General features: G+C 38.8%; 1 protein-coding gene across 1 annotated transcript in view; it reads left to right on the forward strand.

The window, feature by feature from the left end:
• The first annotated feature begins 23,800 nt into the window (after positions 1 to 23,800).
• The window catches only part of LOC107104530 (gamma-aminobutyric acid receptor subunit beta-2-like), a 56,348-nt gene continuing 56,041 nt past the window's right edge, over positions 23,801 to 24,107 (forward strand). Inside the window, exon 1 of the mRNA XM_015404543.1 lies at positions 23,801 to 24,093. Within this exon, the coding sequence (XP_015260029.1) occupies positions 24,011 to 24,093 (83 nt within the window). The 5' untranslated portion in view covers positions 23,801 to 24,010. The remainder of the gene's footprint in view (positions 24,094 to 24,107) is intronic.

The raw sequence follows: 24,107 nt of genomic DNA on the forward strand, positions 1-24,107 counted from the left end.
TATTGGAAGCTGTGTAAGTGCAGATTGTAAGACATTAGGCCTAGACCTGAAAGCTAGTAAGAGTAACAGTAAGCCCCAGTTTTATTGATTATCCAGCTACAGCGAACACATTCTTGATATTTCACTCTTACTTCTATTTGGTCCAGTCTATACATTTTTGTGTATGGACATTAGGTTTTTAAAGACTAAGTGGAAAGAGTAAAGATAAAAATTGGAGGTCATTACCTCAAACAGCAACATTTCTATAAAATGTAAAATGCCTTCACTGTTTGTTAAACTGGAGCTATGAATTGAGATGAAAAAAGCCCAGTGAGTGTTACAGACTGGATTTATCTATACCCCATTCCATGAGAACAATGCACTTCATATGCCAGGGGTGGGGAAAGCAATTCAATTATGTCATCTTAAGAAGTACAATTACTGGGAAGATAAGGACACATACTTCGAAATCCACTGGGTTTTGAAGAAGATTAAAAAAAAAACTCAACAGCAGGAGTTTGTTAATGAGTTCATTACTCAACAAAAACGGTTTTAATTAAATAAGTCATGATATGCCTTCTGTGGATGATTCTCACAGTTTTCAAATGAATGCATGAAAGTTTCAAAAACTAGCCAACCTCTTCAAGGTAATAGACTAGAATTGCAGGGAAATGAGTGTTTATTTTAGTTAAAAAGGAGAGAAAAATTAAAAGATAAGCACGGGCTAGGTGAAATCTTTATTTTTGTTCCACTGCTCTAAAGTCACATTAATTTTAATTACTGTATAGTAAATATACAAGCAGCACTCAAAGTTGCACTTAAGTTATAAATTTTTCAAATACCTAATCCTCGTAAATACAACAAAGAAAAGCATTGTCTAAACTCAGTTCTGGCCACACCACAATGCTTCTATAAATACATGATTTCTCCCACATGAGATGGACCCACTGTATTTTATGAGCCTCACCATGTGGTATCTATGGTAACCAGTTAGAGTAGAAGAAACTCAGCATGCGTGGTGCAATTTGAATTTGAGCAAGTTTCAGGACTATTAAGAAGCAAATGTGATCACAAGATAAAAAAAAGAAACACATTATCTGATCACAGCCACTGAAATTACTTGAAACCAGCGTTAGCATCACTGTAAAGTTAGGAACAATCTAGTGTTTAGGGAACCACCAAGTAAAATATAATATAAAACAAACAAATTAAAATACTTTTTCATGGGGTCTGTTTGGTGACCTATTTTTTTTTTCTTTGTAACTTAAACTGCATTAGACAATTCAGCGTTTGAATAATTGCATAGGAATGTTACAATCTTAGTTTTTTGACAACTTTAATACTTAGTCTTCTCAGTCTCACATAAAGAGTGCTTTACACAAAAAAGCAGTGCTGCAGAAGAATCTGTGCTTATTACCAATGATATGCTCCACCACCTACAACCTGACATATGAAAATTTTTACACTGTTGTTTCCATGGAGATGAAACCATACCATAATTTATTTATATATATTTTTTCTTTTTTAGATAACAGAGGAACTTTCCTCAGACTGGAATGGCATGGCTCATCATAAAATGTGCTTGATAGATACAATCTGCCCACAGAAAAAGGTGTGAAAAATTATTTTTTTATGTTTGTATATTTATTTATAAATATGCAAACATGTTCAGAGTACATCATTTAAACTGTTAGGAGAATAAAATATTAGATTTTATTACTAAAAGTCAATACGAGAAAGTTCTTGAATCATGTTACTTCTCTTAATAATTTAGTTCTTTCATATGGCTTCAGTTTAAATAATGCAATGTATATCACATAATTTGAACAACTAACATCTCAATCCAACTTTATAGACAAACAGTTTGGATTCATATCAAGAATAATAATTAAACATATTCCAGTTAGATCATATTTTTGTTAATAAGTTTTTCCAACAATGTAAATAAGGTAAAAGTTATATAAATCTTACCTCTGGGTTCCACTGAAAGTGGAAGCAGCTAAACCGAGGACATGCAATGATATAGGCACTTCACAGACACCATATTCTACTGGGAGCATTTTCAAAGAGTAGTGTTTCTGCACAGTTGGACTCTGATCAGGTCAGGATTGCATTACTGCACTATAGTATTGTACTTAATGGCTTTTAATAGAACAATAATCCAGTGAAGTGTTTATTTAACCAGTTCAGTGTCTCCTGTGCCTGCTCTTTATCTAATCACCATGCGTTTTTTTCTACCATCATGGGTACGTAACGTGATATTTATAGTTTTGTCAGTTTTTCTTTCAATCCTCTTAAGCCCACAGGTGTAATTTACAAAGAAGGCATAGTCATATTTGATAAGGCCTTTTTCAACTTCTAAACTGCTAATCTTGTTATCAACTTACATAAATATCCTGGAGGATGAAGCGGATGTAATAAATTTGAATGTCATTTATACAGGGCCTCAGTAAATTTGATTTGAATGGCCCAAAATAAATGCCTAAAAGAAAATATCACGTTTGAAAACCTCTTACTTTAACTGTAAAGAAGCAAATGAAAATAATAAACAGTAAATAAAATATCTTGGTTACATTACCGGTATGTGGCATGTTTGGTGTCCATCCAACAAGCACTTTAGAAGTTACACGTATTTGATTGAAAAAAAAATCAGGTGGATTCCTGCTGTGCCATTCAGAACAGTTTGGCACAATATCTGAAATGTATTCTTGAAATGTATTTTTTGGAATTCTTAAATATATTTGGTTATAAAAATACAGTTTTCCTCCTAAAAATCACAATTTAATTTCTTTTTGTCACTGTTTATGTACACACTGTAATTGCACACTATATATATAAAGCTAAGCCGAATATAGATCCTTTAAGATGCACAGGCGTATCTGAATCAGGGAGCTTTATACCTCCTTGGAAAGGTCACATTCTACAGAATCCAATGAAATAATAATGATTTAATAATAATTTAAATAATAATTGTATTGATCTCACATTGGAAAAATATACCTCTGCATTTAACCGAGCCCCATGGGGAGCAGTAGACTAGCATCATGGGGCACATGGGGAGCAATCGGGGGTTAAGGGTCTTGCTCAGAGACACAGAGTGGCAGTCTGTGGGAGTAGTTTTCAAACTGACAACGTCAGGATTCCATACCTATGCCCTAACCGAAAGGCCAACCCAACCAAAATTTTGAGTTAGATAGAAGCCACAGTAAATCAAGGGAGAGAAGAAGAAACCTTTAGCTGAATATTAAGCTAATGGTTGTATATATTCCAGAAACTGACTTTTATTTGGATGAAAATATCTGTTGATAAAAAGAAAACAAAACAGCAAAGGTAGGATAGATTTTATGTGCTTTGCTTGATTTTGCTGGGTCTTTGAAGGACTTTTTTTGAGTCATCAGCTGTAAATGATGAGAGTTTTGCTTCATCATTTAACTTCGTCATTGAAGTTTAACTTCGGCCGATTCAGGGTCTTGTTGGTTTTCATTAGCAATGCATCACTCAGCACTGCTTTTTGTGTTTTTGTAACCAGCAGTTCCACCAAAACAACTTGTTTGAAAATTACATTTTGGTAATCTGAGTACCTTTCGACAGGGTGTTGGAGCTGTGGTCTGTAGATATTAAAATGAAGTAGATAGTCTGGTAGAGGAGTCTCAGATGAAGATCTGAACATGTGATACGTGTGTGTTAGTTTCTGAGTTAGTCAGCTGCAAAGTTATTGTAGCAAAGGAGCTCCTGTTGCCTTAAAAGAGGGCACTCAGTGGTCATATTTATCACAGCTGTCAGTTAACTTGATGAACAGATTTTCTTATTGCACAAAAGTCCAGGAAATGCTATCAAAGTCTGAAAATATAGTATTTTATTTGTGAAGTACAACGGATCCACTTTGCTTATCATCAACCGACTTCCTTTCTGAATGATCCACTTTTCTCTAGATTAGATTTCAAGAGGCAAGTGACTAAAATAGAACAGCTGCCTGTTATAGAGAGGCAAATAGCAGCTGGCACTTATGGGATGGACCAACTCAAGTTTATGTAGGGAATTCTGAGGAAGACTGAAGAGAAGAGAGTTAAAGTAATCAATGCGAAAGGTGACAGGGCTGTGGAAAAGCACAGATGCAGAGCATGGGGAAAAAGCAGAACAAAGACTATGAATATTATGTAGATGAAGGTACGCAGAACAGGTGAATGAGAAAGTACTAATAATTTGTGACATCCAGACTCTTGACCCAAGGAGAGTGAGAGACAGTGGAACTGTCAATTGGACAAGAGAAATTGTCTGCCTTGGATATAGCTGATTTGTTTCCTACCCCTTGGATAAAATGATTTGGGTTCTACAAGGAGGATCTCTGTTTTGTTGCAACTGAGCTACAGGAAGTTAGAGGTGACCAAGGTTTTAATTTCAGCAAAGCAGGAGGTGAGGGATGAGGGGGAGGTGAAAAATATTATTAAGAGTAAAAACCAAGTATTTCTTTCTCTTCATTGGAGTAGGTTAACCCAGATTGATATCAGGATTTTTTTTTCCAGAGTAATTAAGTCCTACTATTGTTCTAATTGACCTTTTACAGATTTCTTTGTGAATTGTGAGACCAGTTTTCCAAGGAAAAGAAATCAGCTTCAAAAAATTTAGTTCTCATGGACCTGAGTTCAGGGGTAATCCATGGAGCTGAATCAGAGTCAGACCGAGTTTACAATGGAGCCAGAGTTCCGAATATTATTCAAATTATTAATGTACAGGAATGTAAGCTGTTTTTGATGGAAGGAGAATCTGGAATCAGAGTTCTAAAGATGTGAGAGGAAAAGGAGTTGATGTTAATGTCAATGTTCTACAATGATATGAGTCCAGGAGTCTTTTTTTATATACAGAGTTAAAGGGATGTTAAATTAAATTAGGTAATGATCACTTATCTGAAGGGTCGTGGTCAGGCGGAAATGCTGCTGGAATAGAGCATGATACGGCCATAGCTGCTGGACTCCCCAAGTGAAATAAACACCTCCTATTTGATGACACGTGAAGTAAGTGTGTTCCCAGTTGGCAACATAAATAGCTGTTGAAATGGCAAGTGAGCAGCAGCACATGAATGAGGCATTCATGTACCTGGAATAGCTTTCAGTTTGAACGCACTGTAAAACAGATCTCAGACCAGACAGGTAGTAAAACAGAATCCATGTTTCAACCTTACCCAGCAATTGTCTGGTAATTTGCTGGATCAGGGTTATGTGTAAATAAAACCAGAACTATTTTTTTTAAGGAAAAACCATCAGTCAAGACCTAGTATTACCACTCACTAGTTTACCAGGACAATTCAAGTGTGAATAAAGTTATTATATTACTGGTTGTTTACACAAAACGTACATAGTGAGGCCTAACAACAGTCCTAACTCATGCTACATGCTGTCAGCTCTTTGCAACAACAGTATCACTGACAAACAGGCTGGTTTACAAATTTTTTCATTAAGCAAGCAGGTACGTTTTAAATGATGTCTAGAAACTGACTGATCCTGGAAGAAAGAGACCTCTATGTCCGCCTGTCCTCACCATATTTTTGCTTACAAATTATAAAGTCATGCCTTTTGATATCTGCCAGACACTTCTCTGACTGAAATGGAATTTATTCTTCAATTTTTAGTTTTTTACTAGTGACAACTATAAGAATCGCCTGACCCAGAACCTGACTGATCTGCTGTTTGATAGACATTCATCCATACATTTTATGTCTTATCCCAAGTTGGGTCGCGAGAGCGCAAGAGGTGCTGGTACACGCTGGACAGGTCGCCAGTCCATTACAGGGCATAGATATTGATAGACATTTGCCGTTTCTCAATATGTGTACTTTTGCATTCTCATGTAGTTGTGTGGCCGTGAAACGTCATCAGCCTCAGCCCTAGTACTGTTCCAATTCACAAATGGAGCGGAAAAAGTCCCCGGATGCGGTTCTCTCCCCTCCCTCTTTACCAAGTATGCATCAGAGCAGACTTGTCCATTCTTAAGATTGACAGCTGTTCCAGCATCCACCGCGGCAGCATCAGCTTCCAGTGGAATGCTCACATGTTGTCTTTCCTGTTGTTGCTGTTATATAAAATTACTATAAAAGTACATTTTAAGATCATTTGAGGAGAGAACATTATACTTTTAAGCATCACTACACGGCCCATTTACCGATTTAATGCTTAATTATTTAAAAAAAATCCTGATGTTGAGAGGACTGCAGCAACCAGTGCACCTCTGAGGCTAACTGCAGCCAGGGCTAACCTTAGCCCATCTGCAGCAGCCCTCACTCGGCATAGCCTTATGTGAAGTTTTTTGTTTTAGTTTGGCAAAATGTTCATTTGATTTGTGTTTTTCTGACTTTGTTAATTATTTTTCCCACACTAAATGAAAAAACGAAGAATTTATTATTATCTAGAGCAGCGGTCACCAACCTTTTTACAGTTGAGGGCTAATTCAGGGGTACTGAGTCACAGGAAGGGCTGCCAATACTGACCTATGAATTGCAAGTGTCAACGTTCACCTAAACTTCATACATTATAAACATATCTTTATCGTTTCTTTAAATTTAGACATTTTCATTTTGAAATCTCTATAAATGCTTAAATGCCATATATGATTAAATGATGAAATGTTCTATAACTGATTAAAAAAGAAGAGCAACAGAATACAAGGACATTTCAAACGTAGCTCACTGTTGAGTCATTCTACTTTCAGAAGACTCTAAGGGCACCCTTTGTGGTCCTTGAGGGCCCCTTGAGGGCCCGTGGGCACCATGTTGGTGACCCCTGATCTAGAGACTGTCAATAACAGGAGGTGAAAGGCAGCTCCAAACAAGCTGAGCATGTGGCGATGTCATGAAAAAGCTTCTGTTCCAATTGACACATATTCATGCTGCATGCTGCTGTTCTCCCCGGGTCTATAATTTCCTGGGTTCTTCGCAAGAACATATTGTACTTGGCAAGAACACAAGTCTGTACTCGCATTTTTGTGAATTTAAAAAATGACCATAATTTCCAGCTTAAATTCTTCTTTAGAGGTCAGTTTGATAAGTTAAAGCTAAATTCCTAACATTACGGCCACCTAATAGGCAGGTAATATTTGTTACCATTCCACTGTTACGTGGTAATGCGTAAAAAAAAGCTGACCCCATAATTTACTCTAAATAATTGGGATGTGTGAAAGCTGCCTAATGTTACTCAACCTAGAATGTGATTTTAGTAAATTACTGGAATTACTTGTGAAAGGGACTTTTTTAGACTCCTCTTATATATTTTAAATTTGCCTAGTTGCCTCTGGTAAAACTATGTGATGTACAAAAATAAAGGAACTTCATCTTTTTGATCTTTCAAGTTAAAAATATATAGAACAGAGAACAAGGAATTTGTCTTGATTATTTTTTTTTGCAGCAGCAGATGTTGAAACTATTAATTATTATACCTCTGAGAAATCAAAATTTAAATGTCAAAAGCTAGCTGGTAGTACATAATACATAATCAGGAGACACAAAGAATTGTTTCTCTTCCCAAAATCTAAAAATCCTTCATCTGGTGATAATAATTTGCTGGTGTTTGTTACAGTACAGTGCATTTAAATATCTTTTTTGAGCTCATGTTAGAATAGAATATTAGTATCCAGTCTCTATGGTTACCCCTTCTTGAAAGACATGTCAATGTCAAATTAAACTCAGAGAGCCTGCAGAGGTTTTACTTGGCAAAGTCTTTTTTCTTTTTTTTTTTGTTTTGTAACCGATATGATCTCATAAATCAGCCATTAAGGGACATTACCATTGCTTCATCAGTTTTTGTTTTTTTGTTTTTTTTATGTTAATATATAATGCAACATTAGACCAATTCTTGCATTAATACAGTCTAAAAGCAGAATTTGTCTGTACTGCCAAAATAGCAATAATCTATTATACATGAACAAGTCTCCAGTGTTTATAAAATTGTAATCCCTCACCATCTCTTTGAATGTCAGCTTTACTGCCTCATGGGAGCTCTTGATCTTTTTAATCTGCAGGTGGTTGGGAGGAACAGCAAGACCAGAGGCCAACCACTGCGTTGTCATCCTGTGTCACAGTCTAATCACCACTTCTGATGCCAAGACACCGAAATAGTGTCCTTTGGCTGAAATCGTCCTATAATCCTCCTTTTCCTCCTCTCTTTCTATCAGTTGCTCCATCTTTCCTTCCATCCAACTGTGGCTAAAGCTGACACTCAACCTGGACTCAAATCAGCAGTTCTGGCAGGGCTGACCAACGTCTGTCAGAGCAGGGTAAAAAACCTGAGAGAAAGATGAAAAGAAACAGAGCTGGCCAGCTTTCCATGGCTTCGGTGTTGGTCAGATAAGGACATGCCAACCTTGAAATAGAAGCGGGTGGCGCCTCCTCTGGTTGCAGTAAGTTAATCAGGCATAAAGAAGACAAGCAGTTGATAAAACTTATTTATCTAAAATTAAGAGGTCAGAACCAGTGCTGTGAAAAGTTTTATGGGATAAGGTGGAATTCATATTTAGTGACAGCTCTCTAGTTATTGTTGAGTTTGTACCTGTAATTCAAAAGCTATCTAAAGAGCAGTTTTGTACTGCTCCTTCAATTACAAAATTAAAGTGTTGAAGGAATCATCCAATATGCAGTTTCATACTCTTGACCAAGGCTGCCTGTATTGTTATGGAATTTAAATGACAGACACAAATTCATGAGTGGCGGCCTATTGGTTAGGGCATAGGGCTTTGAATCCTGAGGTTGTGAGTTTGATCCCCCACTCCCACAGACTGCCACTCTGAGTCCCTGAGCAAGACCCTTAACCCCACACTGCTCCCCGGGCGCCGCACAATGGCAGCCCACTGCTCCCCAAGGGGATGGGTTAAATGCAGAGAAGTAATTTCCCTCTGGAATTATTAGAGTATATAAAATACAAACACACACACAAAAAAAAAAATTTCAAAAGATCTCCCAACAAAATGAGGCTAAATTAATTTAAGCAAAATAAAAACAAAACAGAGCAAAAACACCATGTGTTTATCTTTGGTAAAATTACTAATCCACTATTTCAAATGTGTCTGAACAGGTCTGGCCAATAATATTATGATTATAAAATAATAAAATATTCAGATAGCTAGCTGATGTGGTATATACAGTATATCAGTGGCACCTGTTGGAGTTATCTCCAGGATGGGCTATAAATTCTAAATAGATGTATTCCAAATACCAATCAACCACATACTAAGTTATTACACCAGTATATTTATATGAATGCCGACAACAAAAAAACATAATAATTACACTTTATAAAAACAAAACATAATTTCATGAACAGGTTTACTTTTTGTACATAAATTTTGCCCGTCTGAGGCTTGGTGAAGGTAAATCTATGTTTTGCATGGTCCAATATTCTGTCACAAACCTAAAAAAAAAAAAAAATTATGTACCACTTTAATAACGGAGAAGCTATTAGTCAGCTTTATATTTTTTAACATATAAAAACTATTTATTTTCTGAAAATGTGTTTATTTATGAGCAACTATGCAAATTAACATACATGGAGGAATGGAGAGAGTACCATCCTCTGTGTGCTCCTGTGTTGCTGCCTACTTGATTAGACAACTGACCCTTCAGTCTAACAAACTGTGGTCTGTTTGTCAGGTAGCCTCCAGGCGATTGTTGATGCCTCCACCTTGAATTTCTGAAGTTTTTTACAAAGTAAGTCAGGGTGAATTATTGTCATGACACGGAACCAAGGACCTACTATTCAAGACCAGACAGACAGTGGGATTACTCAAAAAGTATTTATTTAAAACTGGTAGATCTGAGTAACAGCTAGGGCGCTGAGGCTGGAAACACTGCAGGAGAAAAACACAGGTTAGTGACCACGTAAATCTAATGGAGGAAGATTATTAACGTGAGTCACCAACCTGTTTACAAGTTTAGTCCATGCCCAGAGAACGAGGTAGGATCCAACCTACGGGCTGCCAACAAGATGCGGCAGGTGCCGCCCAGAGTGTCCCAGGTGCTGCAGCCCCGGAGAACATGCAGTAGTCCAAAGCTAGGTCAGGCAAAAAGATCAGAATAGGAAAGGACAAGCTCATTGGTTGAGAGGCAGAACAGGTCAGGTTAAGAAAATCAGAGAGAACAAAAATAATCTGACTCTGATGACTGGATGCAAGCACCTTAAATAGAGGCAGGGGCAGGTGGATCAGATGAGCAGTGATTAGAAATGGGGCAGAGTAAGACAGGGGAATGGAATGAGTAATGAAGCCAGTCATCGGTGCCAAGATCATGAAAATTATGTTAAATACATAAATCAAAGAAAGTGATTATCTCAGAACAGTCTGTCTTGTCTAAATGACGGTGGGTTTGTTTAATCAGGTGTAGGATGACATCTTCAACTCTATGGCGATAATCCAGCTGCAGGGGATCTTGATAGCTGCTTGATTTTTAAGCTCAGGTGAAACAACGGAAGTCTTTGTAAACCCAAAAAAGTTTATAATAGTTCAAAATTTGATTACCTCAAATTGTTTGAGTAAGTTATAATATTTAAGTTTGAAGTACTTTGTTAACAACATTTAAATCGTGATGTAAAACATTTAAGTACCCAAACTTAAATATTCCAACTTACTTTATCAAAACTGAGTTTTAACAATTCAAAACTGTTGGAGGAATTTTCTTTTGCACTGTAACAAGTCAGGAAGTTTTCCAGAACACTAGAACCATCTCTTTGGTCAGACATAGATTGGAGATTGGATTGAAGTGCTGTAGAATCCCACAGACCTGCTCTGCACAGGCCTCACCTGCACAAGTGATTTATTACCATTCAGTCTCTCCAGTTACCCCTTCCCTTTATTTCTAGAGACAGATAGGTAAAAGTCTGAAGGAACAGCACCATCTTTTGATTTGACTGAGAACAAATACATAGAAGCAGGAGGGTACATGGCAGAGGTGGAAGATAAAACATTTGAGATGTGCAAGGGAAGGTTTGAGACGAAGAATGATAGGATGTCCATGTGAATGTTTGCAGGACAAAACTCTGCTACACTTGTTTCTGATCGCAAACTATGAAAGAATTATATTCAGTTCTTTAGCTTTGTCCAAATTTCCAATTGTCTGATCATCCATCAGCCTGAAGCCGGTAGTTTTCTTCATTCTTACCCCACATCTGTGATGTGGGGTAAGAATGTTTCCCATTTTATGTTTCAGCTTTTTCCTGTATGCCTCTTTGGTTTCTCTTATCTTGACCTTATGTTGCTTCTGTATACTCCCCAATAATTCACTGTCTCCCTTTCCTACAGCTCTTATTATTTACACAGAAATTAAAGTTAGCCAGAGGAACCAGAAAGAACCCACACAAGCATGGGGAGAATATGCAAACTCCATACAGAAAAAACATAGTCCAGGAGTCAAACCCAGGACATTCTTGCTGCAAGGCAACAGTGCTAAAACCTTGCAGACTGTGTTCAATGAGTAAAAAATAAATAAAAAATATTCTGACTGTATCTGTCAGCTACTGTAGTTAATGGAAGGCACAGCCATCAATATCAAAGCTCCCCTGCAGAGCTAAGGAGATTTAATCAGTTGAGTCAATATTTTAATTACACTTACATAAAAGAGAAATAGACAGAGATGCTTTAATTATAGCCAAGGTAGACAGCATACCTCATTTCTGGCAGAAAACGTGTTTTTTTTTTAAATAAAATAAAGAGACAGACAGAAAGACAGACGATATATATATATATATATATATATATATATATATATATATATATATATATATATATATATATATATATATATATACTGGATGTGTGGACTGGCGGACGGACAAACAGACAGACTGATAGTGAAATTATGAACAAACAGGTAGAGTATGGAGGCACTAGTGCATTAGACCACTTTATATGTACCACATGCTCTGGCATGCTGCCAGTCTGTTTGCACAGACCTGGATAAATGTCAGACTTCCAATCCAAAGGAGGTGTTACCTGCTGAGAACAGACCAGGTGCAAACTCTACAGTAAGACAGCATGGAGTAAAGGTTTATCAAGCACTGCATGTCAATTCACCATCTCTCCTTATGACTGTCCCTCTAAACATGCCAGCAATAAACCAATAAGTATAAATCAATTACTACGGATTACAATGGTGTTTTTTTTTTTATGTGCTACTAAGTAAGGGAGATAGTTTTATGGTTGAATGAATGAATTTCCTTGGTGACTGAACCTACTATCCAGAAAGCTACACAAATGGCAGCATTGATAAAGCCATTTGATTTAGAACTTGTATTTGTTGCCATTGAAAAACAAATAATAAAGAAAGATAAATAATTTGTTTTGTGTGTATACAAGCACTGACTTCAAAACACATTTTTTCACCAACTCGCATGTCTGTTTACTGAGATAAACAGAAAATTCCCTTTTCAGGCATTAGGAAAATCCATATTTAAGTCATCTGTACAAAGAAGAGGAGAGTAGTAGACTGTTGGAAAAGCATGGTGTTTGAGTAAAGGGCACTGAAAACCAATTATATTGTGCTTAATGCAAATATGAAGAAAGACATAGATGGAGCCATCAAACAGAAGCCTAGATCCCTTTTGGAGATAAGAATGTCAAGCATTAACAACAGCAACAGAGAAGGTCAAAACATTTGTTATCCAGCATGAGTCCATCTTGACAGGCTGATATTGACATGCAAACATAATAATTTCTAAAGCTCACAATACAACTTGGCCCATTATTGGTTTTAATTTAATTTGTAAAGCCCTCTATTATTCCCCCATCTGTCTACTTCCATTGAGCATGAAAATATGAAATGAGGAGCCAAAAAGATCTGATTAAACCCTTTCACTGATGTTCCTTTTACAGCCTAAAACCAAACATTGTGGGTTTTCCTATCTTACCATGATGAAGTTGAAATATGTTAATGCCACAACCATGTAACATTCAAGGAATCAGGGAGATGAGGTGTGACTTTATTTTTGCAACATTTCTGACATTCTTAATATAAGCCTGAAATGTCAAATATTAGACTTTTCAAACCTCCAAGCATTCTTACTCATGAGTGCTATGTCCAAAACAATCCAAATAAATCTTTAAATGAATTTTATTTTCTATTAAAGGTATAGTGGAGGTTTTTCTCGTATTTTTTAAAAGACCCACCCTCTCCACTTAAAAAAAAAATTCTCCATTTCTCCTTGTGCATGCTCTGTATAAAAGTTGCTGCTCATACAAGCTTACTGTGTCCGAAGGCCCACCCTAACCCTTAAATCCCAAAATCACTATATAGAGCTGGAACTTTATAGCGAACTCAGTAAACTTAGTGTTCATACAGATGATAACTTCCCCGCTGGTCCACTTTGTGGTGCCTGCATCATCTTTGTTATTAGTCGCCGCTGTCAGGTAGCGGCAGCCTATGGCGACAGCGGGCTGCTGTGACAGCAAATCACATAATGCTTTGCAAGGAGAGCTCTCTGTCCAAAGCATTCCAGGATATATCTGCCTCTTCTGAGGCCTTTCTGTTCTTCTCATAAACTTTGTAGACACTTTTTCTCCATCTGCCATTTTCAAAGAACAACCATCTGCCATTTTCACCACATATATATGCCTGAAAGTGCGTATATGCAGAAAAAGACCGCTAACTAAATGAGCATATAGGATGGCCTTACGTAAACATATCACCAGAATGATTGACAATTAGGGGGACCACTTATTTAGATGATCCACCCGGAAATAAAACATTGTCCTCTATACCTTTTTATAACTTTATTTATCAATTTTCACAGCATATTCTTTACAGCATTCATGTTTTATACAACGCTGTCTTTCTTAACATACTGTCCTCTATACCTTTAACAGTGACTTTTCTATAGTAACTCTTTTAGGTCCTACCCTGTTTAGACATCACCTAATTTTTTTTGGCACACTATTGAATTACAGCGCTATATTGCTGTGTGTTATGATGGCTCCAGCCAAAGTCCAGGACTAAGAGGAAGGTGGACTGCTCCTCTTCTCTTCACATGTAGGATCAAGCTTCTTTTATTTCTCTAGTAAAAGTCTATTAAAGCTTTCAGCGTCTTCTGGAAATGTGTCTGGAGAGTTATTTAGTTGAATAATATAAAGTTCCAACAACATTTAATTGCATAACATGTAATGGTATTCCTGGGTGGGCACTGAGTATAACAGCTTATTGTACACTGTGGGGGACCAGACTCAACAAGGACAAAAAAGAAAATGTTCAGAGTAGAAAATAGTTCAGTTTAATTCCTCCAAAAATAGTAAGCAAAAAAATAAATAAAAAAATTTGTGTAAGAATAAATCAAAGGATAAATAACAAATTTGGGCCCAATTACCTGAGGTCAACTGAACTCTAACTCAACACAAATAAAATTGACTTGCAAACAAAGAACTAAAGGCTGCTTAGATAGGGATGGAGTAACCCAAGTCTACCACATGAGGGAGGCAAGACATAACAAAAGAACCAATAATTACAAAATTAACTAAAGCATTCTATGAAAAAAATAAAGCAAAACAATCTTTTACTTAGCGGAAACAATAGTGAGTATTTTAGTGACAAAATTAACTACTTAAAAACAACTTGAAACAAGTCTCCCCCTGTCACTCTTTCAAAAACAAATGGTATGCTCCAGGTTTCCTCCTCCAGCTGGTTTGTATCAGCACCACCTCAAAAACAAAACAAAAAAAAAGTGTAAATAAACCATTCAGACAGACATTAACTAAAGTGTGCACCCATTAGAAAATACCTGTCTAAATGAAATTACTATCTTAAACATATAAACTGTAATATAATATAAAGCAAGAAAATAATAATGATGGGCTATGTCAAAGCTCTAAAATATGATATCACCATTCAATAGTGAAATCTTAGAACCCATGACCTGAGAATCAAATCCCAGATGTCCATGCTTATATATGAAGAAAACATAATCTTTGACACTCCTGAAGTTTCAAATTATGATACATTATGAGCTAGCAATTCCAAATTGTCTACTAGTTATGGCCAACTTAACTACCATGCATAAACCAAAACTGATGATTGGAATTAATCTAATTAGTGCAGTCTATCAAAAAAATCTGATAGATTAAACTTTCAAGTTAATCTTATTGTCTGAACAAAATTCTGTCATATCTGTAGTCAGATGTTGGTTCCTATAACCTCATTTAATAATTAAACTCCAAGGTTATGCTTTTTCTAAATTAAATTTACATCAGAAAATAAGTTTGATACTTCAACACTTAACCTAAAATTATTTTGCATTTTAGTCTGATAATAACATTCAACCCCTTCCATTTCTCCCACTGACGGAACCGCTCCACTGAGGACGCTATCTCCTCCGCTCTTCACCTGAGCCTGGCACACCTGGAGGAGAAGAACACCCACGTGCGGATTCTGTTTTTGGACTTAAGTTCAGAATTCAACACCATCATCCCAAAGCATCTGATAGGAAAACTGGAACATCTGGGCTTCAGCACAACCCTTTGCAACTGGCTTCTAGACTTCCTCACCAACACACTAGAGTCAGTCTGGGTCAGACAGAAAACCTCTGATGTCAACACCCTGAGCACAGGCTACTCTCAGGGCTGTGTCCTGAGCTCCCTGCTGTTAACTCTGATGACACATGACTGCATCCCCAGGTTCACCACCAATCACATTACGAAGTTTTCAGACGACACAACAGTGCTGGGCCTCATCAGAGATGACAACGACCTGGACTACAGAGAGGAAGTGGAGCAGCTGGAAGGCTGGTGCAGAGACAACAGCCTGATCCTGAACCACGCTCCACTGCTCATCAACAGCTCAGCTGAAGAGGTGGTCAGCAACGCCAAATTCCTGAAGGGGGGAAAACATCCAAGACTACTTCACCTCGACAGTAAACACCACCTCACTGGTCAAAAGGGCACAGAAGCACTTCTACTTCCTGCCGAGGATGAGGAGAGCCCACCTGCCCCTGCCCATCCTCACAACCTTCTACAGAAGCACCATAGGGAGCGTTCTGACCAGCTGTCTCAGTGTGTTGTGAAAGGTGCAATTCCTCAGACCTGAAGAACATGAAAAGAGTCGTGAGGACAGCAGAGAGGATCACTGGGGCTCCTTTTTCCTCCATTAAAGATATTTCATCTCAGCACTGCGTGTCCCGAGCCCGTAACATTATCAGTGACCCCTCATACCCCCACCATGGACTGTTCTCCCTGCTGCCATCCGGGAAGAGGCTTCGCAGCATTTGCTGCAGGCCAGCAGTTTCTGCAACAGCTTTTCCCCCACTTCCATCAGACTGTTAATGTCAGGGTTCTGCACTGTGCTTGGGTTTAATATTAATTTGTTTTTGTTCTGTGTTTTTGTAGTTTAATTCTACCAGTGCTGAGTTATTTAGTTACCCTCTGTTGCCCCCTTGTGCTTGTTTCATTTCCCTTTGGCTTCCTCCTAGTTGGTGTTGCCCACATCTGCTCCCAATCTGATTAGCCTGACTTGGTTCAGTCTCCCCATATATACACCACCTTCGCAGTCACTCAGTGCTGGTGTGTTGTTTATTGCTTCCTCATTTCTGGCTTCCCACGTGAGTTTTTACTGTTGTTTGTTGATTTTCTGGTTCTTTGTATTTTGGTGTTTTGAATTTTTTTATTTTACCTCAGTTGCCTCATTAAATCTGCAAGACTCACCTCTGCCTCCTGGTCTCTGCGTTTGGTTCCTCCAAAATCTCCACCCAACCGTGATAGTTGAACTGTCAAAGTCTAAAGTGGGTTCTGCATCACTCTTGAAACATCATATTCCCTCTACCAATGTGGCTGATTTATTTTTATAAATCCCTTAAAATAAAACACAACACAACTGTTCTACTCCATTTTGCACCATATTTATTTTGCACTACACTGAACCTTTCCATCAATGGCTTTTGCACCATTACTTTTAAATTGATTTCCCTTTCTCAAACACTGTTTACATTCTGATCACTGCTGCACTTTAGAAATAGTAATGTTCCTCTAATTTCACTGTTTTAAACTGCTCATTCACTGTTGAAAAGCTCTATGCAACAACATTTTTGTGTACACCCTGTGTATAGAAGATGAGAATAAAGTTTGTCTAGGTCTAAGCTTAGGTAAATTTCAAAGCCTAAGACATGTTAAAAAGTGTAAAATGAGACTTGTCACCAGATTTAATTCATATGTGTTGCAAAAGACAGTTTATCATCAATCCCAACACCCAGATACTTATGTACGACACAACAATGTTTTTAATGTTTGAACCAGCAAATGTTTGAAGACCATCATGCAGACAAGTATGAGTGTGAGCTCTGCTACATTCATATAACTAGTTTCGTTGCATTTAGGACGTTGAAATGCGGTCTGAAGTTCAATCAGTGCTAGGCTGATGGAAATGTACTTGAGTAGATGATGGTATTTGTCAGACTCATAAGTTGTTTATCAAAACCATCAAGGGGACATACACCAGAAAAAATCCTTGCAGGACTCCTTTGCTGGTGCTTAGAAAGTCTGGCTTAACACCCTCTATGAACACACACTCAGAGATAGTTCTTAGACAATTTCAAGGACTGAATCCCACATACCAATGTCCCTGAGTTTGTGTATGCACAGCTGGTGGTTAACAGTATCAAATGCCTTGGAAAGATACAAAAAAGGGATGTATATTGCAGTTTTCTATCCAGGGCATTAATTATATAACTAGTTATAGATAGACAAAGACTATTTCACAAAGACTGGAGTTTGCAACTACATGCATTTCTAATTTCAGAAATTGAAATTACATTGTCCATTACAATTTATGTGAATGTGTTATAGAAGTAGAAGAAGTGGTCAGACCACTTGAATGAAGACAACCTGGTTTATGCACCAAATCACAATTTTAGCTGGCTAATATGAAATATTTTTTAAATGTTTTGCTCCAGCTCTACACCCTCAGCAGGGTCCTGGAGGGTGCATGGGAGTTCGCCCAACCAGTCTACATGTGCTTTGTGGACTTGGAGAAGGCGTTCCACCGTGTCCCTCAGGGAGCCCTGTGGGGGGTTCTCCGGGAGTACGGGGTGCTGGGCCCTTTGATACGGGCTGTCAGGTCCCTGTATGACCGGTGTCAGAGTCTGGTCCGCATTGCCGGCAGTAAATCAGGCTTGTTTCCGCTGAGAGTTGGACTCCGCCAGGACTGCCCTTTGTCACTGATTCTGTTCATTACCTTCATGGACAGAATTTCTAGGCACAGCCAAGGTGTTGAGGGGATCCTTTTTGGTGGCCTTACGATTGCGCCTCTGCTTTTTACAGATGATGTAGTCCTATTGGCTTCATCAAGCCGTGATCTGCAGCTCTCGCTGGATCGGCTCGCAGTCGAGTGTGATGCGGCCGGGATGGGGATCAGTGCCTCCAAATCCGAGGCCATGGTCTTGAGCCGGAAAAGGGTAGAGTGCCTTCTCCGGGTCAGGGGGGTGTCCTGACCCAAGTGGAGGAGTTTAAATATCTTGAGATCTTGTTCACGAATGAGGGAAGAAGGGAGCAGGAGATCAACAGACGGACTGGTGCAGCATCTGCCGTGAAGCAGGCGCTGTACCGCTCTGTCATGGTGAAGAGAGAGCTGAGTCAAAAAGCGAAGCTCTCAATTTACCGGTCGATCTACGTTCCTACTGTACCCTCATCTATGATCATGAACTCTGGGTCATGACCGAAAGAACGAGATTACAAGCAGCCGAAATGGGTTTCCTCCATAGGGTGGCTGGGCTCTCCCTTAGAGATAGGGTGAGAAGCTTGGTCATCCGGGAGGGACTCGGGAGTAGAACCACTGCTCCTCCACGTCGAGAGGAGCCAGTTGAGGTGGCCCGGGCATCTGGTTAGGATGCCTCCTGGATGCCTTCCTGGTGAGGTGTTCCGGGCAAGTCCCACTGGGGGGAGGCCCCAGGGAAGACCCAGGACACCTGGGAACGCCTTGGGGTTCCTCCTGAGGGGCTAGAAGAAGTGGCTGATGAGAGGGAAGTCTGGGCCTCCCTTCTTAAGCTGCTGCCCCCGCGACCCGACCCCGGATAAGCGGAGGAAGATGGATGGATGGATTTGCACATTTTTCCCTCTTACTGAATGACCATCGAGTCAATTACTATGCTCTTTCATTAGACTTGGTACAAGAGAGATATTCTATCTGCTTCCAGAATTTGGCTTGGTGATTAAGAATTAGATACATTATATGTAGATGTTTGATTTTCATTTCTCCTAGTTTGAGCAGTGCATTTAGAAATTCCTCTCCCCAGACACCGAAGCCAGCTTCACTGGGTGAAGTCGAGTGACATTGTCCCTATAGCAAGTTGCCGTCCAATGGGCTTGCTCCCAGTATGTTCCTGAAACACCACCCTGAGGTCTTGAGGCATCCAAAAAATATTTCTGAGCCACTTCACTTGACTTCTCTGGATTTGGAGGAGAGGGTCTTTACACAGAGCTTCTGTTGGAGAAACAAGCTCCTCATCCTATCTACTGTATAAGGTAATATATGCTACCCTTTGGGGGAAGCTCATTTCTGCTGCTTGTATCCAGGATTTCAGTTTTTTTTTGTCAAGATCCAAATTATATCCCCATAAGGGGAGGGTAGAAATGTAGACCAACCAGTAAATCGAGAGCTTTTCCTTTTGGCTCAGCTCACCAAAAGAGACCAGTGCAGTGTCTGCATTATATCAATTTCCCACCCATTGTCCCTCCAGTCATGAAAAGCACCCTAATATACGTCACCTTTTCTACTTGAGGCAGGAACTCCCCTCCAACCTGAAGGAAACAAGCCACCTTTTTTTTTGGTCGAGGACAATGGCCTCAGACTTGGAGGAGCTATTCCTCAGGGATTTCATCAGGGATGAAAACTGTTGGTCCCCAAACCCTACCCCTCCAGCCCTTGGCTGTGCCTAGAAATCCTGTTCATAAAGGTTATGAGCAGAACTAGATGGGGTTCCTCCAAGATGCAACTGGAACTGGTCGGACTTAATGACTGCTTGTTCAGAAACCAGGTGACCCATAGTGAAAAGTAGAGATTATCCAGAATTTCACTGCCTGCAAGAAAACCATACTGCTCCTCCTGAAGCCAAGGTCAGACAAACAGCTGGATTCTCCTCCTCCTAGGCCTTCCTGGAAAGGCTAAGACGTGTGATCCCCTTGTAATTGGAACATGCACTCCAGCAATCCTTTTTTGGAGGGGAAACAACACCCCTGTCCTTAAGTCCAGCGGACAGTGCCAGTGGATTGGTTTGGTGGTTTAGAGAGGTGGTACCGTCATATGCCACTGCATATGGAAGGAAAATCATTGGACCGTGTTTACACTTTCAGAAACTTTCATCAGAACTTTATAAATTTCTCAGGAGAAAAACAAAATCCCTGGATGGCTGAACAGAGAAGGTTGGCAAATAATGGAGATTCTGAAAAAACATCCAAACATCTCTTCAGGATACAAGCCAAAAACCTCCTGGTGATGCTAAGGTTCATAATGATCTGAATTGTGGCTTTCATCTAACAGTTATTAAAGAGAATAGGTTTGGAGATTTTAAAACTCCTTCAATAATACATAGTATATGCCACTTTATAAGAGAAGATCTGCAAGGTTGGTTTCAGATTACAGACTGGGATGCACTGTGTCAGCTAAATAGAGAGGACATCAATGCAATGACTGAGTGTCTGACTGATTACATAAATATAAAACTACTTAACACCATTCCTACTTTACCAGAACAGTAAAATAAACCATAGATCACACATGATCTGAAGCAACTGCTTATCAAGAAAAAAAACAAGCCTTCAACATAGACTTAGACAGACTTGTCATTTTGTACACACAGAGTGTATACAAAAAGAAATGCCCTTTAGTACAGCTTCCAAGACATACATTTTTTAAAGTTCAGCAGAGATAAAATTCAAACATAAGACTGGTATATGATTTAAAGATTCCAACATTCAGTGTTTTGTTATTTTTTAATGTTAAACCCCATTTTAAACAATATTTAGCAGTCCAATGGCGGTGGGGAGAATCTGTTCTGGAATCTGCTGGACCTGAATCGGATGCTTCCCAGAGGGGAGCACGGAGAACAATCCATGGTTGGGGTGTTCAAGATGGGAGACAGGGAATTAATGAGGAGTACATAGCAGGAACTTACAATCAAGATAAGAGAAACCTACGGGAAGAAGGTGGCACCTAACGGAGAGAGTGGTGGCCTAGTGGTAAGGGCATTAGGTTTGGGTCCCAGAGGTCCCACTCCCACGGACTGCCACTCTGGGTCCCTGAACAAGACCCCTAACCCAACGCTGCTCCCCGGGCGCCACACAATGGCAGACCTTTGCTCCCCAATGGATGGGTTAAATGCACAGAGTTAATTTCGTTGCTTCAAAAGTATTCATGTGGCCTTGCATTTTTTATATGTTGTGGGTCTGGAATAGGATTCCGTGTCACAAAAATTGAACTTTTCAGGTTAAGGATCTTTAGTGAGATCCTTGTGAATGAGAGATATTCTTATTATTGACAATTATAATGTATGTGAAATTAAAGCAACATTTTGAGAAGGTAGGCAATATTTTTAAACAAGCATCGCAAACTGCTGTGAATTCTTCTTAGCTGATATTAGGCAGCTTCCATTTCAAGTTCGCAGACTGGGCATTGAAACTAGGAAAGGAAAATGAAAACACACAGGAACTATTCTGGGGGTGTTGAAAGGTTGGAACCAGTTCCAGTCGGTTCTCTATATACAATCCTATACAAAAGGAAAATGTGTCTTGCTTCTACTAGTAGTGTGTTCAAGCCTGCTATGTTCCATTTTCATCCCCAGATGAAAGGCCAAAGCTATACCTTCCTCAAATTTCATTGGTCAAAGACTTATCATTAGACAAAGTTTTACTTTAAAAAAATTAAAGGGTTAGTCTGTGGACCAAAATAGTGATTTGTTGCCTGAAGGCATGACCATGCCATAAAGGGCTAACCCTCACCAAAAATGTCCGGCAGGCAACTCTGGAGGAGCTGCTAAAAAAACAAGATTACTGTTAGTAATGCTCTCTTCAAATCTGGACTTTATAAGAGAGCAGCAAGAGGAAATACACATTATATTTGAAGTTGAAGAAGATCATGTGTTGAAATGAACATTCCTTTAAGACCGTAGTGCTATATTACGTATAAAATAAGTAGTGACAGATATGCAGCTTAAAGCTTTATGTTAAATGAACTGGCAAGACAACCATCCTGCTTACTCATCTTATAGGCCAACCATTACTCTAAGTTGATGGGTGCAACTGTTGTGTTACAGTACAGTAAACTATTTTGTATAGTATGTAAATGTTTTACAAACGTGGGCCCTTGTGTCACTTACAGTACGTTACTCCTTTTTCTTTTCTTTTTGGAATCTTTGGAAGTTCCTGGCCAGCGTGGTGAACATGTCCCTCTTTGTGTAGCCATAGGTAACCTGGGGTTTCTCCACCTGCATGCAAACTTGGGGCCATATAACACAAACCATCTCCTGACCTTTCTTGGAGGTCTTCTGGATTTTATGATTGCATGTGAACTTCGGGATCAACAATCAGGGCATCCTGTGTATGTCATAGTTTAGGACAATATTAATTTTCACCACGCTGCCCTGATACACATGCGCTTCACCAACAATCAATACTTCATCAATGGTTTTCCTTCGACCTTAGAGCCCCTTCCTGAACCCAATAGAGGGGTTATTATCTATATTATAGTGAAAAGTCTATGACTGACAGCCCTATACTGCAATGGAACAGGTGTGTAATGATATAATTGTTGAGTCTTGTAAAGGTTGGGTTCTGCACACCACAGAGTCTGTTACCCATTGTTTGGGAAAGGAAAATATAGCCTGAGATGTGGATGAATCCTCCTGCTTAACCCCTCACTAAGACAAGTTTTTTGTTTTTTCCTTTTTTCTTTTCCTTATATATGTAAAGTTTTCATTTTGTTTTAAGGTCTTCCATATGTAATGAATATATAATGAACCTTTTCAGTTACTTTACTGTATTGATTGGTGTTTCTAAAATAATGTTCTGTAGTGTCTGTCTAATGAAGACTCTTTAGTAAATCTGTTTTTACTTGCTGTGTGTATGAATTGATCACATTCATTGATTTTTACTACATGAGAGCTGGTTTTGAGGTAAAGGTAGACAGGATAAAGCCTCTAACCATGGATTTATATAACCCAAAACCCCACACTTTATGGGTTGCTATTTGAGTTCATAATTTGATAACTTGTAATAAAGACCTTGGATGATACTATATCCATAAAACTTAGAATTATAATAAGTATATTACATCAAGACAAGTTGCTGAATGCACTATGCATTCCAGTATAATATGTTAAACTTTTCTATAGAAATTCATCTCCTTTTCAAGGAAAGAGGCACAGAGCATAGGAAGTTGAAGACTGCATTCAGGACCATGGACAGAGAACCTGAAAATAGCTGTATTTTCGTTTTAGTTATTGAATTTTTTTTAAGGTAAAAATATAGGTGTGGTGTAAAAAATAAATAACTGGTATTATTGTAAAAGTGTAGGTTTAGTCATTCTGTAAATTTAAGTTTAGAGAGATAGAAAAGTATAAGCTCTTTTATATTAAGCTATTTTTTTTATTTTATTATTATTATTTTTTTTAAACTATTGTTTCTTTAAAGTGTGGTTAAAATGCCCCAAAACCCTGAGCATCTCTGTTGGACAACTACGAGTTGGTTAGAAGGCGGATCTGGAAACAGCGAATGGAAAGACCCCCCACCCACAATACCTTACTATTCTCCTAAACTTTCTTTCGGCGTCCTCTCTCCTTTTTTCTTGAAAACTTTAACCCACACTTAGCACGTATGGGGAGACCCCTTTTTCTTTCTGGGTAACACGGACACAGGATTCTTGTTTTAATTAATCCTTATCTGGATCTACCGCTGGCATCAACAGCAGCACCACTGCTGCCTCTTGATGTTGTGATCGCTAATGCGCATGCGCCCGGAATTGGAATTACTGCACTGGCGAGAACAACTTAGACCTCGTCAAGACTTCAAAAAAATAAGAAAATAGCATAATTGAAGAATGGAAGCCTTTGTGGTAAGAGGGACGAGCACGACGTGTTCCTTGTTGATCTTTTTTATGGCAGCTTTGATGCGCGCTCAAAGGTAAGTGAAAGGGA

This window comes from Cyprinodon variegatus, unplaced genomic scaffold (genome assembly GCF_000732505.1).
Source record: "Cyprinodon variegatus isolate N-32 unplaced genomic scaffold, C_variegatus-1.0 Scaffold36, whole genome shotgun sequence".
NCBI lineage: Eukaryota > Metazoa > Chordata > Actinopteri > Cyprinodontiformes > Cyprinodontidae > Cyprinodon > Cyprinodon variegatus.